We start from the raw sequence: 19282 nt of genomic DNA on the forward strand, positions 1-19282 counted from the left end.
TAAGCATCTTAGTCTGACCCTATCATCATGAACCAACCTTAAGCCCAAGCAAACCACCACGCTCAATCTTTCCATCTGAAGGACAGCAACTCCCCGTCAATTATATTGCAGTAAACCACTTGGGAGGGGCAACATGTGAGTCAACAGACATACTTCTAATTTCAAGGACATATGTTGTTTTTATAATGACATCTTACATTTAAACTGATAGATGTGCAGCTCCGCTCAGAAACCAAATTGAAAGAAAAACAAATACTGTATTTGCTGCCCTCTTAGGCTAACCTAATATAACCTGCAATATTTGCCATGATTACAGTCGCCACTCACCATATTGCGGATAATTTTTGGCGGTTTCACTGTGTTGCAGATTTTTAAATCATGCGTAGGACTATCTAATTTTATATCATGGATTTTTCGGTATTTAAGGAATTTTGTGGTGATAATTATTCCCCATGGACCATTACTGCAGACTCATGTACCAATAAGCATGAGACGGGAGGAAAGACAGAGAATGACTAAGGCTTGCGATCATATCACACTCAAGGGTCAGTTCTTGGACCCCTCCTGTTCAGCCTGTATATGCTACCCTTGGGTCAAATTCTTAAGAAGTTGAATTTTGACTATCATAGGTATGCAGATGACACACAGTTAGATCTAGCAGTGTCTCCAGATGACTACAGTTTAACTGAGGTTTTGTGTCACTGTCTAAAACACAGGTGTCAAACTCAAGGCCCGGGGGCCACATCCGACCCGCCACATCAATTTATGTGGCCCGTGAAAGCAAATCAAGTGTCTCGGGTTCATGTTTCTTGCTAAAATAACAACATTGCAAATCGCCTTCACTTTTATATAACGTTGATTGCAAACATTTTCTTTCAATCCCCATTTCAAAATAAACTGAATAAACAACTTTTTACTGGCTTCTGGTTTCAAATATAGTTAATTGATTTTTTTGTGTATATGTAATAACATCAGGCAATTGTACATTTACTGTATATGTGTTCGCACTCAGGACAGCCCTCCGTGGGAAAGCATAACTACGATGTGGCCCACAGCAAAAATGAGTTTGACACCCCTGGTCTAAAACATAAATATCTGGATGAGCCAAAATTTTCTTCAATTAAACCACAACATAACTGAGATAATTGTTTTTGGCAATAAAGAAAAGAGAATTTCTGTTAGTAAATACCTGGAGTCAATCTCCTTAAAAACCAAAGACCAAGTCCGAAACCTTGGTGTTCTGTTCAACAGTCATATCAAATCAATTACTAAAACTGCCTTTTACCATCTGAAGAACATATCCAGAGTGAAGGCTTGCATGTGTCAAGCAGACCAGGAGCTCTTCCATGCTTCTATCTCAAGTAGACTTGACTATTGTAATGGTGTTCTGACTGGACTCCATAAAAAGAGCATTAAACAGCTGCAGCTCATTCAGAATGCTACGGCTCGGGTTCTGACTAGAACAAAGAGGTCAGAGCATATTACTCCAATTCTAAAGTCTTTACACTGGCTTCCAGTCAGCTTTGGAAGAGATTTTAAAGTTCTGCTATTGGTCTATAAATCACTAAACGGTTTAAGTCCTGAATTCATGAATGAAATGCTAATGGAATATTAAACCCAGTAGATTGACAGACTCAGGTCAAATAGTGGAGCGCAGAGTCCAAAGCAAACATGGTGAAAGCAGCATTTAGCCATTATGCTGCACACAAATGGAATAAGTTGCCAACAGAAGTGACGTTAGCCCCAAGTGTGCATGTTTTTAAGTCCAGGTTAAAAGGATATTTCTTGCACTGTATGCTGTTTTAATTGTATTTTATTTTTATTTTATTTATTTTTTCTCTTTGTTTTAAATGTTTATAAGCTGTTTTGTCTTTGTTTTTAAATGCTTTTAATCATGTAAAGCACATTGAGTTACCTTTTGCATGAAATGTGCTATATAAATACATTTGCTTTGCTTTGCTTTGCTTTAAAAAGAAGATTAAGTGCAATGTGTCTCCTGTAAAGCAGAACCGGCTAGCTGTACACAACTGCACGTTTAGGTAAACGTTAGCTAATTTAATTTAACCTATCACCACTAGTTTGAAAGTATTGTAATCCCTCCACAAGTGGTCAAGGATAGACACAGCCGTCGGTGCACTTTCAGTCACATTACTGAACGGTGAGAAACAAAATCACGTAATAAGCACATTTTTCATGAGCTTCTGGTGGCTGCAACTTATACCGAGTAACAATGTGTAACTCTTAAGAGCCACCGCTATCCTGAGCCAACACACCCAATTTTAAAGCAACAATCATTCAAAGTCACAGATGCTACAGTGCAGAATGTGAAGATAGTGACCCCAAATGGACAAAATGATAATTGCACCTCTCATGCATATTTTGTATTGGTATTCTATATCAATCTTTAAAATATATATACTGTAAATAATAAAGTAAGTATATGATCGCTACTTTGCGGCTGTTCGTCTATCGTGGAGGCTTTTGGAACATAACCCCCAAGATAAATGAGCAACTACTGTATTTGTATTGTTTTCATTAGTGTTAATTGATTTGTGTATTCCCAGGATTATGCAAAAAAATATACCACTGAATTCCATAAAATGTTATGGCTAGGGGGTAAATGTGCATAACATTAACCTATTTTTTTACGGACTTTATTATTTGTTGTTGCACACAAAAATTGTTTTCGTAACAATAGGAATAAAACTTTTTGTGTTAAACCCTTTGCTATACTTTTTTGTTGTTTTTCAGACCACAATCGATCAACCCTGGCTGAGTTATTTCAATCTTACAGTGAGTATTTTTTGACTCCATCTGTCTTTTCATCCACCATAGTTTGCAGTTAGCGTGAACAGCTATTCTCTTTGAATAGTTCTCATATTAAAAAAAAAAACTGCTCTTGTTAGGATGTTACATGAGTTGGCTCTTCGATCAATACGACATTATAAAAACGTTTGTTATGATGCAGCCTAGAGGCTCACAACAACCTTCATTTTGACATCTGCAGGTGAGGGAAGAAGCCATTATAAATATCCACTGCCAGCCTGTAATCATGATTTCCAGAGGTATCTCTTTTTGAACGGTAAGTTTTTCACGCTCTCCCACTTCCCTTCCCCAATGTCAGGGCTCTGCTCGTCTGTCTTCATTTTGAGTATATCCTTTAAGGCTGCACACTTAGAGTCCTGTGAGAGAATTGCGACAAGGCCTATAAAGGTGAAATCAAAAGACGAATAGAAAAACATTATAATGATCAATTAATGAGATGTGTTGAACTGGTCATTAGTAGTGTAGTGATTCACATAGCTGACTTTTGTATATCTGATGCAGGATCAGTTTCCACTCCACACAATCTTCAAAATTGCCATGTGATTGTCTGCCGACCAGTCCAGGGTATTGTCTGCCCTGCCTTTTGCCCTATGTTCGCTCTGCAGTGACCCTGAACAGGATAAAGGGTATTGAAGATGGATGGATGGATGGATGGATGGATGGATGGCGAGGCGAGTTGCAAGGCCAATTTATTACGAAAGAGAAACCTGTCATTCTCTGATAAGCGATACCTTTTCTCATCCCTACCACTCCTGAACAGCAGGGATGACAACAATGCAGTGAAAAAATAAAAAAAACAATTATGCAACTCATTGATCAGAGAAGAGATGTTTTTCAGCTTTCTGGAATCGTTTAGCAAGCCTCTTCCCAATATTTCCCCATGGTCGTGTATTAATAAAATGATATCTGCCATGATCTGTCTTCAGCTGAACATGAATAACATTGTTTCTGAGTGGAGCCTGGAAGGCACACAACAAAGGCATTTATTGTTTTCAATCAACCGTAAAACCAATACAGGTTAATGAATAGCTTGAGAGGCCAAGTGGGAAAGAAAATGACATTATGCTTTTCACTCTGCTTACATTGTGAGGGAACGATGTAATGAAATTGAATTATTACCAAGGTTTGATATGTGCTAATAGAAGTGTTCAGTGCAAGAGAGTTTGAACTTGAACTTGAAAAGTGAAAAGTAGGGGAAAACATTGTGGGGTGATATTAAAAAATGAGCAGATATGACAAAATGCTTTTTTATTATTCTGGGGCGTTGCTAATGGTTTCATCTATGAGCAGTTACACTGACTGCATGTTAACAGAGCACTGTTTGGATTATGGGAGAGAAAGTAAGGTGTTATTGTTTAAGGGCCAGAACACTACCGTTCAGGGAACAGTTACACAGTAAATGGTCAAAAGAGAAAGTAAATTTCACTGTGCTCATTGTTGTTCGGATTTTCTAACAAAAAAAGTTATTTCCTTGAATTTCATGAAAATCAGTCACATAGATTTGGCAATCAAAACATGACCGCTTGCCTTTGAGCTTGGCGGAAGTATTAACATGATGTAACTTTATGAATAGAAACCAAGATCTTTGGACTACTTTCATGATTATGACCTTAACAACCTCTTAAAAAGAGAGTAGGAAACAACACTTATCATGTCAGATAATGTATGAGAACAGAGTCATCAAGTCCTCCACATTATTACAAGGGGGGGGGGGGCAATAAGTGCACAAAATTACACACATCACACAATTTTAAGTAACCCAACATTACAGCAGTATTCCCCTAAGAGATGTATCAAACCAGAAGACCACAACAAAAACGACAATGTCCTCTTTGTTTGCCCAACAAGGCACTTCAGATGATCATGTAATTTGAAGGCACGATCAACTTTACCGTTGGCAAAAGGTCAAGATAAACACGCCCACTGCAAGTAAGAAAAGAACAGTCGCATTGCATGCACATCTGTAGTTCAGGAGGGATAAAGTATATGTACTGAAAATGCAGAGCGGGTCTAAAACTGGCAAAGTTGAAGTGAAGTTTGACTGTTGGCCAAAAAGTGCTCTGCAAATCATGAGATTGTCACTGTTTTGTAAACCATTACCATGTTTTCCTATCTTAGACACCTTGATTTATATACACAATATATATTTTTACTCTAAATGACGCCACTTTCACTTTTATTTAAGCAAAACATTCTTGAGAAATTATCAAGATGTGTTGTTATTGTTGTTCTCTTTATAGCTGCATCTTTTATTCATGTTTGCGCTAGTTTTTGAAATGTTAGCGAATAAAACCTGTACATGTTTCTGTGTGTTTTTACATTTAGATTTCAAGCGTTTAAGCCTTGATATTGTTTGGCAGAGAATATCAGTGCTTGTTGTGTGCGTGTGAATCTCCAGTCTGTTTACAACAGCGCCGGCAACTTTCTCCTTTATTTGTATTTCCACAATTCATTATTTTTGCAGCATGGTAAGCCATTTGTACTATTACAGAGTTTATCAGCACTATTGGACTTTTGCCATTTGTCTATGATGCTACAAGCGCAAGGAGCTTCGCCCCAACATGGAACCGGCCTTCTCCTTGGTTAAGAATTACATCCCAGAGGTGATATGGACAGGCGTTGAAATAAAGTTAAGTGATGCGATGGGACAAGAGATTGAAAACATTCCTTCTGTATGTGTGTTACTCGCCAACAGACGAACTAAGCGGCTTTTAGAAAAATGCAGTTGTTTGTTTCCATTCAAACTTCATCTTGCAGCCATCGCAAGTTATGTCATGCATGCCCTCATACTGGTCAGTGGAGACTTTAATCACGTTCCTCTCTCTTTTATGTTTACATTCATTGTTATGTACAGTACTTTGTTACAGCTGCGGTTATTTTTTGTTGTTGTTGTTTTTTTTAGTGGTCTATAAATCAAGCTGAGTTGAGTCGACGATTGATACATACTTGAGGAATACACAGCCAGAGCCGCTAGGGGGCGCGGTCCAGAACACCTGGATGCTGGTGCGTCGGCGAGGTGTCCCCTCTGTCACTGCAGGCGGGCAGTTGATCATAAACTGTGTTTCCTCATCATCGATTATCTGTCGAAACAACACATACATACAGTACATTAGCCGGAAATAATACTCAGACTTGGCCTTGAACACATTTGGAATAGTTGCATCTACATTTACTTTCAGCCTTTAAACAGATGTTATTAAATACAGCTGCCATTGGAGTCCTTCAACTGGGTTGTTAACATAGAGGTGACCTGTCCGCGTTAAATACTACTTTAATCATCTTGAAAGAACAGTTTTTTATTTCCCTAGGAGGTGTGGCTTGTACAAAAGATGTATGCACATAACCACTCTTGAGTCAAGTTGCATCAATTGTCCATCAGTCTTCTGAAAGATTTTTCAGATCACAAATGCTATTCTCAAATGTTAATCATTAAAACCAGTGTGGTCAAGAGGTGAAACATTTGTGTTCATTTTTTTTATGGACTTCAAAAGTCAAGAATGAGGTCCAGCTGCCATGCACGTGGCCTTATTGGGTGTGTGGGAATAATGAGAATACAGATATGTGATGCTTGAACATTTTACACAATTGACATGTTGTTCTTGTTGGCTGGACTCAATGGAAATCACCTGCTGAGCCTAAATGGATTTTACTGGTGAAATAAAGTAAATTGAATTGCAAAGATCGATAACAAGGTCGATCAGAAAATAGACTCCCCCATTCTCAATCATCACATTATTGACTTAGCATCATTTCAAAAAGGCAGTATGACGCCAACTAATCAACAGAGGTCTATATGCACAATTCGTAACACACATTATAACAGTATACAATATTAGAAAAGGGTGACAGCCAATATTGTGGCACGGTGACGGACTGGTTAGAGCGTCAGCCTCACAGTTCTGAGGACCCGGGTTCAATCCCCGGCCCCGCCTGTGTGGAGTTTGCATGTTCTCCCCGTGCCTGCGTGGTTTTTCTCCGGGCACTCCGGTTTCCTCCCACATCCCAAAAATATGCATTAATTGGAGACTCTAAATTGCCCGTAGGCATGACTGTGAGTGCGAATGGTTGTTTGTTTCTATGTGCCCTGCGATTGGCTGGCAGCCAGTTCAGGGTGTACCCCGCCTCCTGCCCGATGACAGCTGGGATAGGCTCCAGCACGCCCGGAACCCTAGTGAGGAGAAGCGGCTCAGAAAATGGATGGATGGATGGACAGCCAATATTGACTACAGGCAAAATAAAATAAAAAAGAAGAGGCAACATCAGGGCTCTAAAAGCAAGAACTTTCTCCTGCCATGAAGCTGTCAGCAGGGAATTTTCTTTCAGTTCAACAGTTATGAATGATTCCCCCTGGAAAATGGATGTTACAAGGTTTAGTGTGTGTGTGTGTGTGTGTGTTGCATGCACATTCGCATAGTGGACTTTTATCAATGTGAGGACACACTGTTCAAACCACACCGGGGTGTACATTTTAAGATAGTGAAGAGTGCATATATGGACTGATATACTGTATCTGAGTGAATGTTTCTGTATGCATACATAGTGGACTTGTATCTATGTAAGGACATATTCCTGAAACCACACTGGGAAGAAAATTTTCCGAAAGGGAGGACATTTTGTCTGTCCTCACTTAGGGCCTGATTTGCTCAAGGTTTGCGTGTGCAAAAACGCCACAGACTTGATTGCTCACACGAACATCCAGTATGTGAAAACTGATGTACTAATCAGATGCACCCAGGCAGGATTGTGGGGGGGCGCTGTCTGATTACCCCCGCCCCCTTATATATCCATGGTTTCATCCAGGAATCCTCGAGTGACCTGACTGGTCGTCAGCACATGTTAAAATGGGTGAAGCCTCATGGGTATCAATTAAACAAAGCCTACAGTAAAAGAAGCAAGCCATTTCTAACCTTTGACCCTTTTTGTTTACAACCTCCTTGCTGAGAGATTTTGCAATAACAGATAATTGAGCAATTCAATGAGGGTAAAATTGGCACAATGTGCCCAGTGGTAGAACTTACGCTTTAAGTACATGCTATTATGCTAATGTCACATCATCCCATGCCGCACTAAAGCCTCATGAGGCTATATGTTGACAACCTCTGACTTGTCTCTGATCGCCTCTCTTCCACCCACACTCCCCACTGACCAAGCCACCCGATGCCCCCCGCCTGACACCCCCACCTTCACCACCGTATTTCACCAGAGGTATTGTCTCATGAGATACCGCCCACCAGTTTAGCCGTTCTAACACGCACACACGGTGGTAGCTGAGGTTTGGATAAAAGTGGTTCTCATGAAGTCAGAAGCCATCCTGAGACGATGACGCAGATGGGGCACTCTGAGATTTCCAATGAGCTGTGTGTTAAATAACATCTTGTGTTGGGTTGGAGCTTTTCACTATTTCTCCTTGCCTGGATGCCTGCCCGCCCATGTAAGAATAGAAGAATGGAGGAATTAAATGTGTATGCAGTAGGGGAAGGTGTGTGTGGGGTTCACAAAAGGCCTAAAACACAAAAGATTAAGTGAGATGGTGACAATAGAGGAATATAGTGTAGTGCATTTTTCAACAGGAGTGTTTTGACTGTTTATTTTTATCGCGGATTCAACTGATGTCTGGAAGAAGACAGCAGTCAAGGTGCTTACCTACAGTGGCGCAGCATGGGCTGTCAGTGTCAGGGGCAAGTCAAACAATTTCGGCACCCTATCCCTAACCTTAACACTGCACATGTCCAGTATTTCGGCATAGTTTTCCCAATCACCGCATTGAATTTATTAGTTTATCAAAATGTCTTTTCTTTTTAATGTTTTCAAAATTAGTCACTGTTGACAGCGAAATGTGAGCGGGAGGCTTGTAAAAAAATTGAATTCAAGTCATACTGACAACAAAGTACATAAGAACCACTGAAATGTACTGTGGTGCCTTGAGATAAGATTTGGATGTGATGGAATAGCACTGTATTAGATTTACTTTATAAAACATATAGTGATAACATAATTAAATAGAACGTAAAGAATTAAGCCGTTTGTGCATCATGATTCATTCCTTTTGGTGTGTGCGAATTGGCCACCGGTGGGGCAGTGAATAATACAGTCATGAAGACACAAATGAAGGAAACTCACAACGAATGTGACTCAGTAAATTGCAGTAATATTGAGTAATATTTGTCTTTTTCACAGAGAATATGCCTGTGGGTATTGTAATATTGTCTGTCTACAAGTGTGTGTGATGCACCGTTTGTGTTCTGTTCCTTGAAGTGTTATAACACCGCGACTGTCGATGCTAGTCGTTAGCCCATCTCTGGCCTTTTGACTTGTGTGTTAGCATTAAGCAAGCGGAGGGCAAAGTTGTGTGGTTATTTTAAATACACAATATGTCATTCTCTGTTTTATGTTTAGTTTGACAATACAACTGGGGGTGGCAATAAAAAGCTTGAAGCCTCTTTTTTTTTTTGCGGAATCATTCACTATCTGCTGCTTGTTGTGAAGTGAGTTAAGCTCACTGCCCATGCAGCATTCGTATCTTGAAATTTCATATCTGAAGGTACCAGAGTATGTGTATGTCTGTATGTGATGAAAAAAACATGGAAAAGCAAGCTCAGAAAAAAGAGAGTTTGAAAGATAAAGTAAGGAAGAGGGGAAATGAGAAGTCACTTAAGGGAAAGCACGTTTCAGAGAGCAATTGGTGGTGGGTTCTTTTTTGTTGTATTGGTGTGTTTTTATTTATGATAACAGGAGATGAAATTAGATAACCGTGGCTTGGTCCAACTCTATTTCGAACCGAGGTTGTTGTTTGTTCAGTTTGGTGGTTTGTTTTGTCTTATGATGTTTTGTTATCGTGTTGGTTGCTATTGTTTGGCGTTAAACCACAACTTTGATTGAAACGATATAACTAGTGGAGTAAACAGCCATCATGGGGATGCTTGTAGTTTTGACTATGACCTTTGACCGACACCTTTTGACCATGTCAATGTGACATCTGAAACAAATGACAACTCACTGACTCTCACAGCTTTTATAATGCATTGCTTGCAAACACAATGTCTTTTGTCCCCTTTGGGCCACCGCATGTTCCTTTGTGCCCATGTTAAAGTGTTCTACAGTGCATTTTAGCATCCTCTCACATCAAGCAACAACTCCTGGCTGGCATGTAAGAGAATAGAAAGAATCCCTGTGGCATGATGTCTGCAGAGCAAAAATAGAATTTTCTGCTTTTTATGTCCTTCAAATTTGTGGGCCAAGTTCACAGCGAGTGTCGTCGCAGAGCAGTGTAACTCTGGTACACGTGGTCACTGTGCACAAGAGATCGGGCTGCAGATTCAATCAATCAACAACAAAAAAAAGAATTTTGAATATGTTGCTAAATCTGTCCTGTCTAACAAAACAATGATTTCATGCTCAGCGCAGAAACATGTGGTTGTCTCTAATTATGTTTTTAACCGAGATTACAAAGACACTGCATGGTAGGCAGCTTTGCTTCAGCGAAAAGCAGTTCCATGTGTTCTATTTTTCCATATCCTTGCACACACTTTGGGTTCCACACTCAATGGTCGCTTCATTAGGTACACCTGTACAAGCTAATGAGTTTCAGTAAAAGCTGCCTCTCCAAAGATCAGTTTTGATTGACAGAGTAAGAGTTATTTAACATCAATTTTATTGGTGGGGTTGCAGTGGTGCATTACATATTACAGAGGAAGAATAATATTTTGGTTACCTCATTTACTGACTACTACAGAGGCGCAAAATATTAGAAACAGTTAAGTTTGATGAAGTGCAGTTAGACAGTAATGCAAACTACGAATCGATATAAACAAATGGTTAAATTAAAGTAAATCAACCCTTTGGGCAGAAATGTTAATACAGATCTATTTAAGTGTACACGTGTACTTAATGAAGCATAATCTCATTTTAAATGCCCGTGTTGAAATTAATAATGAACGATTGAAGGCCCTAGGGCATATCCAGTGACGATCATTTCTCAGACCATCAACCAATATTCTCCTCTTACGGATCTGCTGCTTGCATTGCATTAGATTATTTTGGACCCTTCACCTTCGTCAGGTGTGTGCAACAGCACCCTGCTGTCTCTGTCAGCTCTCTCTTCCTTCCCTATCCTTCCTAAAGCTGGATGTGTCTCAATGAAATGCTAATTGGCCTCTAAACTCCACCAGTTCCTTTGAGTGTCCATTTAAACCACACAGAAGACTACTTCTATATGTTCCTCATGTTTACAGAACCACACAGTACATAACAGCAGCATAGGAAAAGGGGACGAAGTGAAACATTCAGCTTGTTAGAAGAGTGTGTCTTCACTAATAGATTTTTTTCTGACGATACTAACAGCGACTATTTTAGCACACCTGGAAATTTCCAATGTAGTCCTTCTCCTTGTCTCCCGCTGTGCCCTCCTTCAGGGCGATGAGGGTGAAGCCTCTGAAGTAGGAGGGGTTGGTCGCAAACAGAGTCACTGGATGGAGGTAAACCAAAGAAGCACAAAGCATAAGTCGTCAGGAAATGGAGATTTAAACATTTATTGAAATGCCACAACCGGGTGAATATAATCCACCTGCACCGTGCTGACATTCTAATCTTTTTTTGAGGAAGCAGCTTGCAATTACGTTTCAGATTTTCAGGGTGGATTAGACATGCAAGGTGATGTTCTACATGATAAATCCATATGCTTCACTCTGAATTATTATTTATGATGTTGAAAACAAAAGTTCTATAAATCACCACAATAAGGCAGTTTGCAATGTGAAATTTGTCACACCTATATCATAAGGAACCGCAACATAACAATGGAACAAAGGAACCGACATGGCTCAACCCCTACTGCGTAACCTTTTCTGTAAAAATCAAGCAAGTTGGTATATTTAAAATTTCAAATCGAAATTTGAGGACCACATGTAGGGGGAAGGGGTGGGTCTCAATGTGAGACAGAAGGTTACAAGTTCAAAACTTGCTGTGGGCCACCCAGCTCTGTCTAATGAAATTTGTGCATTCTGTAAAAAAAAAAAAAAAAAAAAGAGAAAACAAAGTTTGGAGAATTGAGGAATGTAGGCATACATAATCACATCAGAAACTTGGAATTTAGAGAGAAAGGTCAATTTGCTTCCAAGTATTGCCAAGGTGCCTTTGAGCATGGCACCAGAACACCCAACTGTTTTGGCCATTATCACAATTTTCGGCAAACTGTTTCCCCAAAAGGACTAATAAATATACATTTTAAAAAAAGAAGAAAAGACAACAAGATATGAATAAAAACATCCGAGCATTTGCCTTGCAAATAATATTTCATAAAATGACAGCAATAACAATACCACAACCAGATCAACTATTGATTTATTAATTAATAATAATCAGAATCGAATCGTATGACTGTTTATTTTTTTAAATTGTAAATCTCATTGTATGACCTGTTTTATCTTCTGAGCTTCTTGCTTTACATTTCAATAGCAATCTCTTTTGCTTATTTTGCTCTTTTTCCGAAAAATCAATTGCCTCTGCGTATGAAATAACCTATGATGTAATTTCATCTTTAATCTTACTTCTAATGTAGACACTTGCAAGATATTCAAAGCGTGCAGGATATAGTACTGCCATAACGTTGAGCGTGAGGACGCACGCTAACCTCTGTAGGTGCTCCCTGGCTGGTAGCTCTCGGGATCCCCTTCCACGCGAAGCCTGAACTCGCTGTTGGCGTCCCTCCGGGCGCTCTGAGCCCGCAGGATGCGGCTGCAGTAGCCGTCCGACTTAGCGCCTGTGTCAGAGGGCTCCTCGGTGGACATGAACGTGTTGCACGCCGCCGTGGAGATCAGCCACAGCAGGAGCGCGACGCGTGGGTGCAGTCTGCGCGATGCCATCCTAAACCTTTGGAGAACTCGGGAGGGAAGAAGGGAGTGGGGAAACAAACTTCCGACAGAGACCTTTTTTTTTTTACTCCAAAATGTGAACAAAGTGCTGTCTGCTAGGCGGCTGGATCCATGCTTGGTGTGCGGCAGAAGGCGAGGACCGGATGGGGTACGACGATGTGCACTCTCCGAGGGAGACGTTCACACTGGAGACGTCTGACGAGAGGGGGAAGAGGATAAGCGGCGTCCGTGGAAATGGCCGAGCGTGCAATGAGTGTTGCGCGGCTGTTTTCACGGCCGCAGCTCGTCCTGTTGAACAACCAGTCAGCAAAGACAAACATTCGCACAAAGGAGGCAATGCGTTTGACATGCTGAACTCTGCGTGTGCGTGTCAGAATGCCACACACACGCACGCAAACACACGCACACAAAGTATACAGGTACTATTCTATCAGGCTGCAAGGGTGACTCATTATTTTAGAACCTTCAATAATCCTAGCCAAAGCCTAATTATTGACACCTAATTTATTTCTATTTTGCAAGTTAATTGATGGGGGGGGGGGTCATCAAATGCATCTGTACTTTGTATAAATCACAAGAGTAAACAAAAAGAGTCTGCTTAAACTAATTTCACACATATACCATCTAAACATCCACAGGACAGTTAGGGAAAAGTAAGTGAACCCTTGTGTTTAATAACTGGTTGACCCTCCTTTGGCAGCAATAACCTCAGCCAAAATGTTTCCCGTCGTTGCAGATCAGACGTGCACAATGATCAGGATGCATTGAACCCAATTGAGATGCTGTGGCAATACCTCAAGAGAGCTCGTGACACCAGACATCCCACGAATCTAGCTGAACTGCAACAGTTTCGTAAAGAGGAATGGTCCAAAATTCATTGTGATCATTGTACACATCTGATCTGCAACTAAAGGAAACGTTTGGTCGAGGTTATTGTTGTCAAAGGAGGATCAAGCAGTTATTAAATCCAAAGGTTCACAGACTTCTTCCTCCCTGTCCTATGAATGTTGACATCATGTTCTATAAAAATATGAACAATATAATTGTGTGGTATTAGTTTAAGCTTATATGTTTATTCGTGTGATTTACAGTAGATGAATATCAGACGACATTTGATGACCAATATATCCAGAAATATAAACATTCCAAAGGGTACTTTTACCCCTCATTACATATGCAAGAAAACATAAACCACAGACAACAGTAAATCATGGTGTGCCATCAGTAGCTGTATGTTTCCATTTAGCTCTGCAGACAACAATTAACCATATGCAGTTTATACAGTATGTATGGCTCTGCAACACCAAGGCAGCCTAGCAGTATTAAAGTAATCTAGCAGGCAATGTTCTCAAACTTCGAGACGTAAAACTTGACACCGTTTTCAAGCTTAGGCCGAGGAGTTGCGCTGCAGTGCCAGACAATTTTTTGTACATTATTCACGATAACTTTCAGTAATTCCAGCAGACAGCGTCACATGACAGCAAACACAGAACGTGGAAGTGCTGTGTGCATAGAGCCCATTCAGCTCTGGGCGCAGGAATCGTGCACATCAAATTCTCCTACTTATCGTAGTAAAGAGAAGCCTACTGCGGAAGTACAACTTTTAGCGAAAGTCTCTTGGTAGAGATTTCCATGCCCTTGATTGGAAATACATTTCAAAATCAAACAACACAGATGTACGAAACAACTTTTCATTGGCTTATCATAAATAGATATACATATAAAAATATATACCTGCATTTTATTACAAACCCCAATTCTAATGAATGTGTGATGTTGTTTAAAATGCAAATTTAAACAGAATACAATGATGTATGCATCCTTTTCAAACTACAATACAATTAAAGGACAAGATAATGTCCAAACTGATGAATGTTAATTGTTTTGGTTTTTTTTGCAAATATTCACTCATTTTGAATGTGATGCCTGCAACACATTCCTGCATGTTTACCACTGTGACATTACTTTTCTTTTCAACAAAGCCTTTGGGAACTGAGGACACTAATTGTCAAAGCTTTGTAGGTGGAATTCTTTACCATTCTTGCTTGATGTACAACCCCAATTCCAGGCGGGGCCAGGGATTGAACCCCGGTCCTCAGAACTGTGAGGCAGACGCTCTAACCAGTCGTCCACCGTGCCACCGCAAATCATTGTATTCTGTTTTTGTTTATGTTTAACACAACGTCCCCACTTCATTGGAATTGGGGCTGTACAACTTCAGTTGCTCAACTCTGTTGTCATATTTGGCACTTCATGATGCACCACACATTTTCAATGGGAGACAGGTCTTGACTTCTGGCAGGCCAATCTAGTTCTCACACTCTTTTACTACAAAGCCACGCTGTTGTAACAGCGTCACAGAATGTGACTTGGCATTGTCTTCTTGAAATAAGCATTGACATGCCTGAAAAAGACATTGCTTGGATGGCAGCATATGTTATTCCAAAATCTGTATGTACCATTCAGCACAAATGGTGCCTTCACAGAAGTGCAACTTACCCATGTTATGGGCACTAACACATCCCAAGGCCATCACAGAACTTGTAGATGTAGCAACGAACTATGTTAATGGTTTTCTGAATTGCCCACGTGGCAATATCCTTTACACAATGATGCCAGCATTTAATGCAGTGCCACCTGAGGGGTCACAGGCATTCAATGAGAGATTTCTCCAGATTCTCTGAAATCTTTGATGATATTATGTACCATAGATAATGACAGCCCCAAATTCCTTGCAATTTTACATTGAGAAATGTTTTTGTTCAAGTGTTGGACTATTTGCTCATTCAGTTGTTCACAAAGTAGTGAACCTCACCCCATCCTTACTTGTGAACAACTGAGCCTATCGGGGAATGCTCCTTTTATCTCTTATCATGACACTCACCTGTTTCCAATTAACCTGTTAACCTGTGGAATATTCCAAACAAGTGTTTTTGAGAATTCCTCAACTTTCACAGTCTTTTGTTACCCTTGACCCAGCTTTTTTTAAAAACCTATTGTAGGCATCTAATTAAAAATGTAAAAACAATTATTCAATACATTTTTTTTTTAATTAAATAAAAATAACGTTAATCAGTTTGAACATTAACTATATTGTCTTTAGGTTATACAGTTAGGTTGAAAAGTAATAGCAAATCATTGAATTCTGTTATTTACATTTTACACAATGTCCCAACTTCATTGGAAATGGGATTTGTAGAGAGGGATCATACAACATGTGTGCACCTGCATGAACAGAAAGTAAACAAGGACACCCATATTTTCTGTTCTTTGGACATAGTGTATAGTCTGACTGCTGTCGGCTCTAAAATTTAGTGTTGTTGCTTTGACTTCTCAATAGTCTTTGTGTCTGGCTTGCCCTTGTTTGAGGTAATAGGTTGTGTAGTGGGTGGTGTTTGTGTGTCATGCCCTTGAGCAGTTGGAGGGCTGCCTGTCCCCTCCTGCTTTCAGTGTTGAAAGTTGTGGATGTAGGGTGGAGCCTCTAGAGATGATCCTTAGGGCTCTCCTCTTAATTTTCTCCAGCAGTATTGCTTGTTTTCTGCATCCCACTAAAGGTACACCTGCATACTCCAGATTCGCCTGACCAGAATGGTATATAAATGTTCCCTAGATCTTCACTTGGTGGGTCGTGTCTGGCAAGGATGGTCAGGTAGCTGGAGCTGTTTGGAGACATTACTGACTATCATTGACTAGTGTTGCCAACCACAACCTGTCCATATAATGGCAATAGTGGGAAAATTACATATTGTGGTAAGGAGGTATGTTTTCTGGGGAGCATATCTTATAGGACAACATCTCAGTGATGTGGCTGTTTAGGGCCTCGGCCACTTTGTTCTCCGACACACCATCAATCTGTAAAATGAAGTTTTCCTCTAAAACATTGTAAAACCTGTTGGATCTGGTCCTTGTTTTGGAATATTGACAAAAATTCACAAACACTGTAGTCAAATTGAAAAAAAAACAGATGCACAGAGTTCAGAGCTAGGCAAGCCTAACTAGCTCAGAGCTCTGTTTTTGCTACTTTAAAACCATACACATGGACAAAATTATTGCTTACCCTTATGTTGGAAACACACACACACACACACAGACACACACACACACACACTGATCACTGAAACAACTTGAAACTGCTAATAAAATAATTTACTCAAATGTACATTGACAAGCAAGCTTTTGGGAGAATGTTCTTTGGACAGATAGGACAAAACTGCAACTTTTTGGAAAGTGACATAAGCTCTGTGTTTAGAGATGCAAGAAGCGTACAATAAAAAGCACACTGTGCCTCTGCTCGGTGATGTTCTGTGGTTTATTGGGTGTCTTGAATCCGTGCACTGTACAATGAAATCAAGACCATTGTGAAGGGAAGGGTGATACCCAGTGTCAGAAAGCTTGGTCTTATATGCAGGTCATGGTACCTCCAATAGGATAAAGAACAAAAACACAGAGATAAGAACACCAAGAACAGTGGCTACAGGTACCATTAAAAAATAAAACATGGAGAGTGATTAGAAATCTCTGCACCATAATTTTTACTAAACTATTATGTTATTGCTGGGGTTTTTTCTGTTCTATTTTCTCGTTCTATTTTTAATGTTCTATTATTTACATGTAGATAGAGTACATTTTCTATCCTGTTTTGACCCATTTCCAGACTTTCCTCTCATATCTAATATTTGACTGTTATCCATGATTTGTGTAGTCATGAAAAAAACATTACAAAAGGATGCAGCACACTGTACAGAAGTAATCCCCTACGGTTTATAGCCAGCTTTAGAAGGTGGGCTACAAGTTATCCATGATGACATTTTCTTGCGGCACCCCTGCAGTTTATTTCAGTTTTGAGCAGGGTCAGCGGGTGTGGAATGAGAGAGTTCTTGGTGAAGGCCGATACATGAAGAGCGTGTGTGCTCGCTCAGTGTACTGCTGGGTTGATGGCGGGGATGCTGGAAAAAGGGTATAGGTAGTAGAACAATATACCGGCAGGTGTCGTGAAAGCATTTTGACTCCCGGCCCACGCTGAGCTGAAATTTTTGGTACGCCTTGGGTTATTCCCTACTGTTGTCAGAATATACAGAATATTGTCTTCAAACAATATGCGCAAGATCGCTGCATTTCCTTGCGGCAATGGAAAAACATTGCAATGACTTCGCAAAACAACCCATGATCTTATCTGCCTTTTTTTTTTTTTTTTTTTACACAGTTGAGCATTATAACAGGGAATAGAAATCAAGGCGAAACACAAGCTCCTCTCCGACAACAAGAGCAGTAATACTAATTCTACTTTCAAACTGGGTATAAAACCCTAGTGATACCTTGTGTGGGTGAATCTTACACCGCACGCACACAAACATAACCAACAAAAAAACATTTCTTCTGACATTGATGTTCATTTTGATAATAGAAAATGAATATGTTATAGACTGGTATACATTTAATGATAGCGACGATCCCCCAAAATACAAAGTCGACCACAGTTCATCTCGTGACTGTGATTGTTAACTTTACTTTTACTTCAAAACTAATGGTAGAGATTAATTGTATTTGGAATAATTTGTTCTTGTCAAAATTGTCACCACCATAAAACATTTATGAACTACAGGCAATGCTTTAAGTGGCATGTCAACATCAGTGATTGTCTTAAGTATAAGTAAAACAGTACAACCAGAAGTTAACTAGTCTAATAATAATACGATCAAGAAATCAAACACTCTTTAAACACTCTATTAACTTTAATGACAAATGAGCAAGTGCAATTAAAAAGAGTGCATCAAAGAGGCACCTCAAGCATCCTTAATGGGCACCACTTGAGTCTTTCTGTTTTCAAAGTGGGTACATTTACTTGGCGGTAATTTCCGTTGTATGTTCTTCTTCTTACGTTCTTTTACTCTTAAAACCCCGGGTTCTCTTTTGGGGGAAACGTGTTGTAGAAAGTCAAAGGGGAAAAAGTCATATGCAGAGTTGATCATTAGCTGAAATCAAGTCTGGTGAGTAAGTTCTCAAACGATATGCTGCTGACATCAGAATCAGAATCATCTTTATTTTGCCAAGTATGTTCAAAAAACACACAAGGAATTTGTCGCCAGTAGTTTGAGCCGCTCTTGTACGACAACAGACAGTCAATTGACAGAGAACACTTTTGAGACATAAAGATATTGAGGAAAAACAGTCACTGAGCAATAAAAGGTTGCTAGTAATCTGGTAATTTACATCTATATAAAAAATTTTTATTTGTATTTATTATTATTTTTTTTTTACAATTGTGCAAGGAGACTTCAAGGAGTGTATATAATCTGGGACAATGTTGATTGTGCAAATGTGGCAGATACTCCTCAGTCATTGTGCAAATGGGGCAGATGCTACTCTGGCATGAGTGGCCAGTATTGGTCAACAACAGATATGTGCAGCGTGGCGAGACTACTATAGTGAGTGCACGAGTAATGTATAATTGGCCCGACAGAAATGTGACAACAAACGTTTTCCTGCTTCCCCCACTTACGAACCATGGATTCATTGATCTTGAATTCTCTCGCGGCTGCTCGATTCCCATGTTCCTCCACGTAACTGATAGCTTGCAGTTTAAACTG

General features: G+C 39.9%; 1 protein-coding gene across 2 annotated transcripts in view; it reads right to left on the bottom strand.

Moving 5' to 3' along the window:
• spon1a (spondin 1a) overlaps positions 1 to 13007 on the bottom strand; it is a 79616-nt gene extending 66609 nt beyond the window's left edge. For both annotated transcript variants that reach the window (XM_061701315.1, XM_061701307.1), the window contains exons 1-3: positions 12455 to 13007; positions 11184 to 11290; positions 5773 to 5906 (exon numbers count right to left, since the gene is read on the bottom strand). In XM_061701315.1, the coding sequence (XP_061557299.1) occupies positions 5773 to 5906; positions 11184 to 11290; positions 12455 to 12686 (473 nt within the window). In that variant the 5' untranslated portion in view covers positions 12687 to 13007. The remainder of the gene's footprint in view (positions 1 to 5772; positions 5907 to 11183; positions 11291 to 12454) is intronic.
• Between the last annotated feature and the right edge of the window lie 6275 nt (positions 13008 to 19282).

Source organism: Phycodurus eques, chromosome 2, assembly GCF_024500275.1.
Source record: "Phycodurus eques isolate BA_2022a chromosome 2, UOR_Pequ_1.1, whole genome shotgun sequence".
NCBI lineage: Eukaryota > Metazoa > Chordata > Actinopteri > Syngnathiformes > Syngnathidae > Phycodurus > Phycodurus eques.